Source organism: Miscanthus floridulus, chromosome 6 (genome assembly GCF_019320115.1).
Source record: "Miscanthus floridulus cultivar M001 chromosome 6, ASM1932011v1, whole genome shotgun sequence".
NCBI lineage: Eukaryota > Viridiplantae > Streptophyta > Magnoliopsida > Poales > Poaceae > Miscanthus > Miscanthus floridulus.
In genome coordinates this window covers 98,635,738-98,649,888 of record NC_089585.1, presented here as the reverse complement: position 1 = coordinate 98,649,888, position 14,151 = coordinate 98,635,738, and the positions used below count along the sequence as shown (strand labels likewise).

General features: G+C 46.5%; 1 protein-coding gene and 1 pseudogene across 1 annotated transcript; one reads left to right on the top strand and one right to left on the bottom strand.

The window, feature by feature from the left end:
- Positions 1-306: 306 nt before the first annotated feature.
- Positions 307-3,921, bottom strand: LOC136456402 (uncharacterized; annotated as a pseudogene).
- A 7,370-nt stretch (positions 3,922-11,291) lies between these two features.
- LOC136460878 (LEAF RUST 10 DISEASE-RESISTANCE LOCUS RECEPTOR-LIKE PROTEIN KINASE-like 1.2) lies at positions 11,292-12,209 on the top strand. The gene has a single exon (XM_066460414.1). The coding sequence runs from the start codon at positions 11,292-11,294 to the stop codon at positions 12,207-12,209; it is 918 nt and encodes a 305-aa protein (XP_066316511.1).
- The last annotated feature ends 1,942 nt before the right edge of the window (positions 12,210-14,151 follow it).

Genomic DNA, 14,151 nt, shown 5'->3' with positions numbered 1-14,151 from the left:
ATGTCGTTTGGGACTAGCCTGACCTTTGACAAATGTGATGTGCGTTTCACCCGTCAGTTTCCAATTGATACGTGGAGCATAATCTGTATAATGGCTCTGTTCGCTGGTTGGTTTCTGGACTGATAAGCCCGGTTGATGCTAGTTCGTTGTGAGAGAAAAACATTGTTGACTGACTAATAAACCCTAACTGAAACCAACCAGCGATAAGGTTGGAGTAGATCAGTATACAGGGTAAAGCTCACAAGGTTCCACAACGCATGTGAACCCGATACCAGTGCACCCAGAATAGGACTATGGTGCTCGTGATTCCGTTAAGGCTTTCAGACTTTGCACAGAGGGGAGGCAAATGTTTGTATTGGTCCCCCGTGATTACAGACAATAATGGTACACTTTTACATGATGGAAACCCTAAACGATGCTGCAAAACATGTTGACGGTGTAAGTGTTAAATTAACTGAGAAACTACCAGTTTTCAGTCAAGTAGCTGTGCCTTTGATGGATGATGGTGGTAGCTTCCTGGTTCTTTTTTTTATTTAACAGGTCTTTCCTCTCCACTGCAGGAACCGCTGATGCCGTTCCTCGCAACATGATGTAACTACAGTTGCTTGATTAGTTGATTTCCATGCTATAGTATCCTCACTCAGGTACTGTTCCACAATTTGTGCAGAATATGGCATCACCAAACCAAGCATCTTCTCCTCCGGAACTTGTCAATGTCATCTGAGCTCATCCGTGGTTTATCAGGAACATCCACTGTTTTGGATTTCCCAACTAGGCTATCTAGGCTCTTCCGTGAGATCTGTGAGCACTTTGTAGCCACTTGAGGTTTCTCCGAGTATGTTTCCTCTGTTTCTTTACTGGTAGTGCCATCCTTTGCCGTTATCTCTTTTGGTTCAGGTTTTGGTGTTTTTTTGCTAACGCTTGACACAAACTTCTTCAAGTGCTTAATGTAATCTGGATATAGCTCTAGATTGCATGTGGCCACCACCACTCAACCACAGTGGAGAATACTTTACTTTGCAATGCTCCCATAGCTGTTTTCCGTGGGAGCAGTCAACGACATCATCTGAAGTACCCTGGTACAGGAAAGTATCAGGTTATGTTAGTCAAAGAAGCAATAATCTACCAAAGCAACTATGATACCGAATTAACAAACATTAGTTTCTTAAGATTAACATGCCCACTTGATAGCTGTCTACAACTTTGACAAATCTGAATGGTCGTTATTAACATACTTGGATTGGGGTGAGTAGTGATTAGCGAGTATTACTCATTCTACTGTGTATACCCTTATCACAGACTGAGGAATCACCCATTTTCAGTGCTCAATCTACTGTATTGTATCAGAAGTTAATTCCACCAAGGACCCTGGGGGGAGAGGATTGGGAGATAGGATATTAGAACTCACATGAATGACAAGCACCGGACAATTTACCAAGCCAATTTTGTCGATGTTCTACAGCAAGGAGAGAAAAGATATCAGTTATTTAGCAACCAATCAATAACTCCAGGAAACAAAAGAACCAAATATACCTTGTAAATGTCGAACCAAAATGTCCGTTTGACTGGATATAGTACTCTTAGTCCAGATAAAATAGGACTATGCAAAACCACTGCTCGCAAGTCTGGCAATCGTGAAGCAAGATCAATGGTTGGACCACTTCCAACAGACTGACCATATAAGATCATATCCTCATCTGCAACACCATATTTTTCCTTGAGGCAGTTATATGCTGCTTTCAATGTCTGCATATGTATTACACTCAGTGGGCTGTTCAATGGAAGAATAAACTGTCTATTAAGATATGGTTAGGGAGAAGATTCTAGTTGCTACATAAGTTATTAGTTAAGCAGTCAAAATAAAAGAACAAAAGATACCTTCCCTGTAGATCTCCCGTAACCAGAATAATCATACCTGCAGCAATATATAAGTATATTAAAATCACTTTCAGGGAAAAAGACTAGGGAACCAACTGTGGCCACAAATTAAGCATCAGTCTAGCGGAGAACTAACTGTGGCCACAAATTAAGCATCAGTCTGGAGGAACTAACTGTGGCCACAAATTAAGCATCAGTCTAGAGGAGAAGCCTATTTAGCAAAGAGGTACATTGTTCCAAATGAAACTCAAGACAGACAGAAACCAGGCACTTTAAAATGCTATGATGCAGATATCAGGTTAATCATATTTCCTTGGGATGGAAGAGCAAGAAATGCTGGATATGCTTTGCAGAAAGAATATGTAAATGATGCAGATAGTGATTATGCTGTTCAGCAATAAAGTTAAAAAAAACATGTTTTAGTCTCAGTCTAACATAAATCTTTGGAGTTACCAAAGCTTTTCATGATTACAAATTACAACCATGAAAGAATTTTCTTTAGCAGTCACAAAGTAAATCTCCATGTCCTACAGCAAAATTATATACGAGAAAGGGAAAAAAAAAATGATCCCTTGGAATCCAAATCCGACGCACATCTGACATCTCCCTGCATAATGTAATCCACCTAGAAAGATCCACTAATCATGCCTCAAAATGCAAGGCACCACCTCATCAGCATCGAAAAAGTTCAAGGTGTAAAGTCCAAGATACATCCACAAAATATATTATCTTGCCTCTGGCACACCTACAATGTTGGTACAGTCCCTATCTAGTGCATAACTAATAATCTATATAGCCTGTTGTTTTTTTCTTTTCATGCCAAAGAAATTACTCTTACATGAATCATACGGGACCCCACCAATTAGTCAATTACTCTTGTACTCCCTCCATCCCAAATTGTAAGTCATTCCAAGAATCTTGGAGAGTCAAAGCTTCTCAAGTTGACCAAAATTATAAAAAAAATTACAAAGATTTATGACATCAAATAGGTATACTATAAAAATATAATTAACAAAGAATCTATTGGTACTTAGTTGGTATCATAAATGTTATTATCTTATTATATAAACTTGGTCAAACTTGAGATGCTTTGACTCTCCAAGATTCTTGGAATGACTTACAATTTGGGATGGAGGGAGTATTCAGCAGTCAAAAGCCCTACCTATTTCTTTCGTTGAACAGGATCTGTAAGCAATGCAATAGATGCAAGTGTCTTGTTAAGGTGTTCAATTGAATTTGGGGGGAATCTGTAAATCAAGGGTTTACTGGTATATGGCTGCTAGGGCAAGCTAGTAGTTGTTTGCGACTATAAATACAGGTTAATTTTCCACATCACCAAACATAAATGGGGTGTGTGTGATCCAATCTTATCTCCTATCAATTATCAATTCCATCTGCTAACATGCAGTTGCCGCTACAGGGTCCCAAAATTAGAGCGAACCCACCACTTTGCATAATCGAAGCACCTAGTTAGGAGATATGAAGCCCAACAAATCGAGCAATAATAAATGCATGGGAACGCCAGAAATCGAACAACTCCTGCAACCTTTCCCAAAACCCTCCCGTAAGTTGCCCCCAACGGAAAAGCCCTCCAGCTCGCAGCAAAATTGGCAATCGCGCGAGCTGAAGTGGCGGGGGCGGAGCATTTACCCGAAGAGGTTGACGCGGAGGCGGCGGCTGAGCTCGACGAAGAGCCCGTACATCTGGCCGAGGTCGGCGGCGTTGCCGTGGGAGTAGAGCATCGTGGCGGAGGCCCGCGCGTGGCGCACGTACACCCCCACGATCTCGTTCCCCGCGGCGGGTCCGGAGGCGCACCACCTCCGCGCCGTCCTCCTCCTCGGCGGCCGCCGCGACGGAGGAGCCCCCTGCCCCGGCGCCGTCCCGCCTCCGTCGGCGCGAGGGGGCCCGGGAGATCTCCGGGATGGCGAGGCGGCCGGTGGCGGCGTCGGCGACCACGACGGTGTAGGACGGCGGCGTGGGCGGGAAGAAGGCGAAGCGCGCGGCGATGGTGGACGTCACGCCGCCCATTGCCTGCCGTCCGTCTGTCTCTCTCCCGGGCGGGTCAAGTGGGGTGGTCAGCTGCAGCGCCGCCGCCTCGTCGCGCTCGGAGGCATGCGGCGCAGCGCGAGGAGGGTTTGGATCGGAGGGTTCGGCGGTGGTGCGAGCGCCGAGCGGAGAGAGAGAGAGAGAGGGAGGGAGGTGGGAGCTCACTTCTGCGAGTTTTTTTCCCTGTCCTGTGTCCTGATTTTAATTCGGGCGTTGCTTTGCTTTTGGTTTGCGGCTCGGCTGGACTGGATCGCCTCGCCGGTTTACCGAGAGCAGCGAAGCGGTTGGCCTCACCCGGACAGGAATGTCACGGATCGGCTGAGGCCGGTGGCCGCCATGGCCGATGCTGCGGTGCGGTTGCCGCTGCCTTGCTGGACTGGTGGAGACAGTACGTGCCGTGCTACTAGTTCAACTGTACTGTGGTTGGTGTAGGTTGGTGGGTGACTTTTATCAGGTTTTTAATGTCCTTCAGATAGGTGTACCAGGAAGTTCGTTAGAAAACTTGACTTCGTGCTCACGTGCTCGCTGAAGTGAAATTTCGTCTTCCAAAATAAAGGGCACACAAGACCACAAGTAGTACTAGTTAATTAGCTTCACTGATTTACCTACGTTTTATGGTAAGTTCCATCGTCACTTAATTTTCTTAGGATTAGGACTATAGTATAGTGATGATGAATGTAAGATTAGAAGAGAAGCAACCGGTTCGCACCAATGATTCGGGGTCATTATTGTGTTGACGTAACAAGAGAGTGTAAAACGATAATAGAAGAAAATGAATGCACACTTGTGCTAATTTGAAGCATCATGAGATGAGAATTAAATGGTTTAACACACGTGTCTACTTTTTTTTTTTCATGTTCGGCTTATCCTATATTCGACTTGTTCGGCTTCTTTTTTCAGCTGGAACAGTGTTTTTCTCTCACAACAATTCAGTCAGAACAGTGTTTTCAGCCAGTTTCAGTCAAGTTTCACACCAGCAAACAGAGCCTTTATCTTGCACAATAATTAACTTTGAGAAAAGCATGAGGTATGGTTTGCTTTCCTCCTGTGGATAGGAGGGCGAAAAGAAGTGCCAGAAAGTAATGGTTTGAGGCCGAGCCCAACGCACCAGCGTTTACAGCTGCCCCGCAGTGACACGCAGGCTCGGATGCCATCCGGGATAGCAGCCCGAATTTTTATTTTTCAATCTTTTTTAAAAATATATTCACAAATAGATCAGATTGGTTCGATTTTTGTTTAGGGACTCTGACCTCGGCGTCATGGCTTTTGGCGCCGAGAAAACACGTTTTGGCGCCATGGCCAATGACGTCGAGGTCTTGGCGAGACGTTGAACGTGGCGGTGACCTGGCGCCGACGTGGACAAGGCTTCGTCGCCGTAGATCTTGACACCGAGCTGTTACCCTATAGATCTTGACGTTTGAAATAAAACAAGTATAATTATTTTGAAGAACATGCAACAACACCATTATGGTTTAGCTGGTTAGGACGCGCGCGACTTAACTCAAAGGTCTGGGTTTGAACCCCAGTGCTGAATCTCAGCCCATAGACCTAGGTTCGAACCCAAGCAACAAATATTTTTTGTTAAATTTTTATTTTATAAGCAATTAGTCTGTTTGCTTGTTTGTTTCAGCCAGGGCTTATCAGCCAGCCAACAGTGTTTTCCTCTCACAACAAACCAGCACTAGTCGGACTTATCAGCCCAACAACTAACCAGCGAACAGGCTCAATTACAACGAGAGATATTATTCCTTATTATTAGCGTCCTGGCTTTCACCGCACACTGTATATTATTGTTCAATTGTTTCACCGTACACTGTATATTTAATTTATTTTTATTTGATTTTGAAACATTACGTACCTTGATCAAGTTGAGTTGAGTCACGTGTTTATATATATCTTGTTGCTTGGCCGTCCTTTTACTTACGTGCATATGGCTTTTGTCATCGTATATAAGTTGAAGGCTTTCGAGACAGGGAGTAAATAAATAAAAGAATTTATTTTATATTAAGTAAGTGTAATTTTCTTTGTCCCCCCTATTTCAGTGTTGAGCTCTTTAATTTGCATACCTCCATATTTTACATAAAATAGAATTAACAAAAAGAATGGGCTTAATGTATTAACTAAGAGCTTCGTATTATCATCATTTGGACTGTTCAACTAAGTTTGATGAGGAACGGAGGAGGATCTCCCCCTCATGAGAAAAACACTACTACCCGAGGTATATAAACTAATAAATAAATAAATACATCCATGATTATGATAATATATGGAGGATTTGGATTTAGATAATATATAAATAAATGCACCTTGAGATGTATCCTTCGTTCAAAACAAATTACAAATTAGTGAATAGTGTTCTCTCATGTTAATAATAACAAAATTTGGTGGAACCCAGGACGTTCTAAGTAAGCAAAAAAATGATTAATAAATACAACAAATAAAATTTGTCTGTTGGATTTAAACCTAGGTCTCATGTTAGAGCCAAGCATCTAACCAACTAAAGTACAACCGAGATATATTGCTTACAAAAATATAGCAAAAATAGATTCAATGGCGGGGTTCAAACCCAAGCCTTTGAGCTAAGTCGTGCATGTCCTAACCAGCTGAACCACAATGACGGTGTTGCATGTTCCTCGGAACAATTATACTTGTTTCATTTCAAACGTCAAGATCTATAGGATAACAGTTTGGCGCCAAGATCTATGGCGTCGAGATCTTGTCCACGTCGGCGCTAGGTCACCGCCATGTCCGACACCTCGTCAAGACCTCGCCGCCATTGACCATGGCATCGAGACGTGTTTTCTTGACCCCAAAAGCTATGGCGTCCAGGTAGGCTTCATAAACAAAAATTAAAACCATCAGAATCTATATGTGAATATTAAAAAAAAGCTGAAAAATAAAAAAAAATCGGGATAGCAGCTCCGCAGTCTGTCAGTGTGTCTTACAGAGGAGTCGACGACTTCCTCAGAAAAGCGACGGTTTCTCTAGAAAGGAGTCAGAGAACGAACGGTATTGGCTAGTACGTACTCCGTAGACTGCAAAAGCAAGTCCTTGAAAGCGACGTTCGAAGTGAGAGAGGTAGCAGTGGGGCCATGTTTAGATTGCAAAAAATTGCAAACCCGATGAATAGTAGCGCTTTCGTCTTATTTGGTAAATATTGTCCAATCGTGGACCAACTAAGCTCAAAAGATTCATCTCGTGATTTCCAACTAAACTGTGTAATTAGTTATTTTTTTTACCTACATTTAATGCTTCATGCAAGTGGCTAAAAATTGATTTGATGGAGAGAGAGTGAAAAAACTTGGAATTTGAAGGTAATCTAAACAAGGCCTGGGTGAGAAAGTAGATAGGGCAGTGTTGTCTGCGTTGTAGAAATTACAGTCTCAACTAGCACGCCTTCGTGGAGCACGACTTTTCAGACGGGACCAACGTTTGTGCTGCCTGCGTTGGGCTTGGCCTGATGCGATTCTTGAAAAGGGTTCGCTGGCTCTTTTTTAACAACCACTTATATTTGAATTACTTTTTTTTTCAAAATATCACTTATATTCACATTTCGTAGTTTTTTTAAATTACACAGTACAACATAGATGTCCACACCACACGCACACTCACCCCTATGAATACACGTACGCAAACCCTACCTTTATGCGCACCTCCGAAGGACTGAGCCGGCACATCTGAAATTCACGTAGTCACCACAGGTGCCTCGCTGTCGACGGGGACATCGCCTACCACTAAAAGCATAACGCCATTAAATCCTGAAATAAATCCAAGAAAATACGAGCACTCGTAGCAAATTAAAAATTTAAATCCAGATGGACATATTTCACTACAAAGAACCCAACCAATCAGTTCGCATTCACATTTAAGTAGTTGATGTTGATTTAGCTCGTTCACAAAACCGAGCCTCCTTCATAATGTGGATAGTGTATCATGTTAGAATGATCTCAATCCCGAGTTGGGCCCAACGGCCCAACTCGGGCCCCTTGACCCACGCGCCCTGATCGGGGGCGCCCAGCCCACTATGGCTGGAGGGCCCCTGTCACCCTGCGCTATAAAAAGAAGGTGGGGGCCGGCGGCTCAAGGCACGAGGTTCACCGTTGAGCCGCCAACACCCATCTACAAACCCTAACCCGATCCTAGGGGCGCAGCCAGTGACGGGAAAGCACCTCCGCCCGCCGCCACTTGCACTGCAACATCGTCTACTACTTCACCGATCGACGCACCTCCCCTCTGCCCCGGCGCGCGGGTCAGAGGGCAGCGCCGCCCTGTGTGCGGTTGTGCGCATGCGCCTGCTACTGGGCACCGTCGCGAGGCGGATCGTACGTCGGCGCGCCTCCGTCCTAGGAGCGAACGCGCGCGCCGGCGATGAGCCACGCGGTGGCGCCGGTCTTCATCTCTCGGGCCGCCATGGCCGCTGCTGCTGCTGCTGCCGCGCAGAGAGAGAAGAAGAGAGAGCGCGCGGCGCTTGAGAAAGGAAGGAGAGCACAGGGAGCCGCCGGCACCTGCCCGGCCGGGCCGCCGGTGAGCCGGCGGCGGCGACCCGCAGGCGGCTGCCATGGGTGCTCGCCTCGCTCCTGCTGCTCGGCTGCTGCGCTGAGAAGAAGGAGAGGATGGAAATGAGGAGTTAGGGTTCCGGGGCGCCGGCTCGCTGTTTTTGATCCGGCCGAAATCGGCGCTCGTGCACGTCGGATGGTTTTGGGCGGGGCCGAGATCGCTCGGGCCAACTTTTGGCCAGGCGGGCAGAGGCGGCAGGCCGATTAGCCGGCCCAGGCCCACGTTAGGGCCTGGGACCGGTCGGCATGTGGCGCTGGCGGGAAAGGCCGGCTGGGCCGGGCGAATTCGGGTGTCTTGGGCCGCAAACAACAAAAAAAAAAGCGGGGGCCGCTGCGCTGGCCGGGCCGCCGAGCTGGGCTGGGCCGCCAGCAGGCAGCAGCGCGCGCGCAGCGTGCGGGAGGCCGTGGGCCGAGGCTCCGCGTTGTGGGCCGAAATGGTTTTTTGCCTTTTGGAAATTACAGTTATGGTTTTTCTATTTTCCAGAATCATTTTGATGCATATTTGACATGCATTTGAATTGAAAGATGATAATTTTTCTGCACAAATTTGTCCAAACGATAATTTGTTCAGACAACAGTAAAGTTATTTTCCAATGTTTCTGGAAAATTGATTATACAAAAGTTAAAGTTTCCGCTGCGTATTTAAATTGTTATCGTTTTCATTATTAAATTCGAACCAACGGGAGAGTTTAATATTTGAAAATGGATAATTTTACTGTGATTATAATGTTGTTATTATTCTGACCAACGTTGATTAATAGCAATATTATGATGTGGATTAATAGTTGTTGCCTACATTAATTCTATTTCTGCCCAACGGTGATTTAGAATTATTGCAAAGTAAATTTTATATTATGTTCTCACCTCATATGAATTTGTAATTTCAGGTAGTTCCTCCTGATGTCTACAGTACTCTGCAGCCACCCTGACACAAACAGTTTTGTAGACGCCGACATCTCCCCCTACAGTATTGTAGGGGCCGCTAAAACTCCCATACGGTAAGCCCCCCGCGTGTCTCTGGACATCGATCGCGGTATGGGCACCAGGATTTGCCATACCGTATGAACATAGGGTGACTCCTCACATGCCACTAGGCATCAAATAGTATTTGTAGGTATCGACGTCCATCCTTCCTGAAGAAGATAGCACGACCTCCCGTGCGCATCTGACGTTCTACAGCGACATCAACAGTGTTGGGGGCACCTACCATTATCCAATCCTCATCGACGTGGGCAGCAAGGCTTAAAGACATCCGTACCCTCTCCCTCTCACCTGTAGAGCCGTCCCCTTCATCTATAAAAGGGGATGTGCTCCCTCCAACAAGGGGACCGATTCAAGGAAGCCAGAGTTCCTTAGATCCACATCGACACCTCACAACCGTAGAACCACCAAGTTTCGACCGCAAGCACACGCTCGAACACCTAGCTCGTAGCGAAGTTCCTGTCACTCTCGGCCCTTCCGGTCGGAGCCGACCGGACCTCTTGTACACCCCATCTTTCTTTCTCTCGTTTGTAACCCCACTGCAAACTTCGAGCATCTGGGCTCAGGAATAAAGTCACCGACCGACCCCGACTGGACGTAGGGCACGTTGCCCGAACCAGTATAAATCATGTGTCATTGAGTGCTAGGCCACCTCCGATCACAACGTACAACAAAACTACAAATATTCACTAGTTGGCCACTTTCTGCACCAACAACAGCTGAATTGATCTGACCAACACCAAATCGGGTTAGGCCGAGAAAAATGATTAGATCGAAATGGTTGGTCCAAAATTCGACCCAATGCACCGACGGGTTGGGTCGGGCTACTTCTTAGAGTTTTTCTACTTTGGGTTGAGCCATGTGTCGAAAATCATGGCTTGAATCTGACCCGACACACTAGCTGATTAGGTTTTTTTTGAACAGGAGGTGTGAAGTGGTTTTTCGAAATCAATAAAAAAAGTTGTAAGCTGGAAAATGAATTGCTCCTGATTCATGTTTTTCCTCCACGGAATTTATCCAAAAAAAAAACTACTCACACACTTTCGGACAGATAATTGTTTCTCTCCGAAAGCTCCTAGGAAACCCAATTTGCAGCGCCGGTTCATCAATTAACAAAATGTGATTCTTGAAAAGGAATAGAAAAAACATCGTGAGCGAAGACTTTCATTATATACTGCTATATCCCTTTGATTGGCATACGGTCCAAATGGAAGTCAACTAAAATCATACTCCGTACCGAGCAGTAGTAGGGGCATGTTTAGTTGCCTGAATTTGGCGCCGCCAAAAACACCGTAGCAAATTGTAGCTACACTGTAGCATTTCATTTGTATTTGATAATAATTGTACAATCGTTGACTAATTAGGCTCAAAACGTTCGTCTCGCAGAGTACAATCAAACTGTGCAATTAGTTTTTGATTTCGTCAACATTTAGTACTCCATTCATGTACCACAAATTTGATGTGACGAAAAATCTTCTTTTTACATAGTGTCAAAGTTGGGAATTTAGGGTGAACTAAACGTGGCCTAGGTTAAGATCGTATCTTGCCTGACTGGACCAACAAGCCTAGGGAGGACGTAGCAGGCAGCCCACGATCAGTGATCAAACGGCTTGGCACGGACCGGGAAGACCGCCAAGTCCACGGCAAGTCTCAATCCGTGTTATCTCCTGCCCCACCTCCGGGCCCACCAGCAATCAACCTTCGCCGAAACCCGGTCAAGTCCATGGCACCTATAAACGGCGGCGGCCGCAAGTCACAAGCAACTGCGTGCCCAGTTGGAGCTAACAAAACAGCCAGATGAGCGCGAACCCACCTCGTCTTCTCGCCACCATGGCTGCTCACCTACCAGTACCACGTCTCCCCGTCCTCCTCTTCGTCTTCCTCGCCGTCCATGTCCATGTCCCTGCTTCCCATGCCATCTCTCCGTCGCTCCCGACCACCTATGACGGTTCGATTTGCTCGGAGTCGATCAACTGCGGCGGCGTCAATATCAGCTATCCCTTCTACCTCGCCGACGTGACCATAGAGACCGCCGATTACGGATACAGCTACTCCTGCGGCTACACCGACCTGAAGATTTTCTGCCAAGCCGAAAGGCCGACCGGGATCCCGGTCCCGGTCATCAGTCTCGGCGGCGAGAACTACTTCATCCAGAAGATCTTCTACGACAATCACACCATCATTCTGGCGGACAGCGACGTGTTCGTCGGCGGCAGCTGCCCTGCAGTCAGCCACAACGTCAGCTTCAACGAGACATGGCTGTACAACAGCAGCGCCTTCCACAACCTCACCTTCTTCTTCGGCTGCCACCTAGGCGATTCCATGACGCTTGACTTGGACGCATACAAAATCAAATGCGCGGATTTCAAGAGTCCGCCAGATGCTGGCCCAGGAGACTCCTTCGTGGTCATGACTGATGAGCATGAGCATGACTGGTATCCGGAGCAAGAATTGGCGATGAACTGCAACATGATTGTCACCGTGCCAGTGAACCACGATGTTCTGATGGCACCAAGTAACCAGCAATACCTCAGAAGCGGCGGGTATGGAGACGTGCTCAGGCGTGGGTTCGAGTTGGAATGGGAACGTCTCACAGCGTATGGGTGTCACCTGTGCGAGGAGTCGAACGGGCGATGCGCCTATAGCCAGCACAGGGACTTCCTGGGCTGCTTGTGCCACGGAGGGAAGGTGGGCAACCCGGACTGCGAACACATCAGCACCGCAACTGCATCACGTAAGTCCTCCTGAACCAACCCTTTGTTTTTTGCAATCACCAGAGCAAGCACCGGTTCCGTCAGTAGCTTGCAACCTCGTAGCTAGCTGCTAGCCCCGCAATGTCCCGTGTGTGCGCGTCCCGCTGCTCCTTCTTGCCTCGTGCTGATGGTGAATGCTTTGACTTTGATCTAGTCTACACTTCGTCGGGGTTTGCCTGGGAAATTAATGCTTGGGTAGGTACAGAGCTGGAAATTCTGGCTCCTGCTTGCATCATTCGACAAGGATGTTTACAGCCTCGCGACCCTCGTTCTGCTTTTTGCACCAAATCCGTCCTTTTCTCGTGAGCGAGATTCATCAGGCGGCCCGGCGGCCTGCCGTGTTCCACGAGCAGAGGCGGTATTGCCCCTGTTTCACTGTGGAACAAGGACCACGATGCTAAACGGCAGACGCAGCCCACAGGCGGACAGCCGGACAGGCCTGGTTCGCGTTGCCAAATGGAGAGGTTTGGTAGCGCTGGCTGGCTCTAGCTGTCTAGCAGGCGGGCAAACATTGTTTGGTTTTCGTTGCTGTTGGATCTTTGTTCCGTACGTATAAGCCATGTTTTAGTCCATCCGAAGACGTGTTTCCAGGGTTGGAGTTGTTAGTGAGTGTATGCTTTCTATTCGCTTTGATTTCAGTGGTTCACAAAAGAGGACTGACAACAGGAGGCAATAATATCCCCAGTTTACCTACCGAGTAGATGAGTGGGTTCAGACTCCACCACCTAGTTTCGCAAAGTAGAGTCGAGGTTTGAAGTCACGTTGTCCAAGTTGTACGAAGTTTTTGTTTTTGTTTTGTTTGTACAGTTCCATTTTCTTTTCTATCATCTAGACAAAGTTTTTGCCGTTCTTTCGGGGAAAAAAAAAAGAGGAGTAGGTCCCTGCTCTTTGGTACTCCTATGGTTATGAAGTGCTGAGCGCTGACCACTTTAGAATATTATAAAGCTAAATTTTCTTCTACGGTAGTAGAAGGCTTAGTGGAAACAATCATTAATTCTTCTAAGAAAAGGGATTATCAAGCGGAGATCCAAGACCACGCCCACGCGCCTTTGCTTCTAGTGACGGATGTAGAATGAAAGTTCAGTGAGGTCTGAAGTCGTCATTTTTAACCTTCAACCTCTTCTCTCCAAAGCAGCCATTGGCAAAATTCTTAGAGGGTTCTAGGGGACCCTATGGAATTAGCGACGGTATGGGGGCTTGAGCCACCACCCACTCGCCGCTGGATCCATCCCTGCTTGCTTCCATGACATTGTTGTTGTGCAAGCTTTGTATTGGAGCGACAGCAAACCGGTAGTGAGAGTGGAGACTGTCGTATGGAATCCTCTAATTGCTAGGAGTGTTTTTTTCATGCAAAGACGTGGTTCTTGGTCTTAGTCGTGATTCGTGACGTCATACTTTTTGTTTACTCCAATTTCATGGTTCCCAACCTTAGCAGCCGTGTTACTGGAACAGTGTTTTTCTATCATAATATTTTAGTATAAACTAAATTTCAGCATAAGCGGGCGGAGGGACGTGGAATAAGAAATGTGGTACTACATCATGTTTTTTAACATAATAGGAACATGAATAGTTTTTCCTGAACGAGCAACTTTCCCCGACACTTTTCCTCAAAAAAGTTCCCATCACTGCATGACAGAGGGGATCAGAGGACTGGGTCCTGACTAGGATCCTGAGTACCACTGCATTATGTAGTCGCTGACCATGTACATCACTGCATGACAGAGGGGATCAGAGGACTGGGTCCTGACTAGGATCCTGAGTACCACTGCATTATGTAGTCGCTGACCATGTACAAGTGTTCAACGCTAAACGCAAATTTTTTTTTATTATGGTTTGGTGTGGGAGAAAAATAGTATTCTAGTTTATAATTCATGATCATTTACGACCCAGCCAATAGGGGAGGCAGGAGTCATAAGCCGTAGCCGACCTTGCGTGGC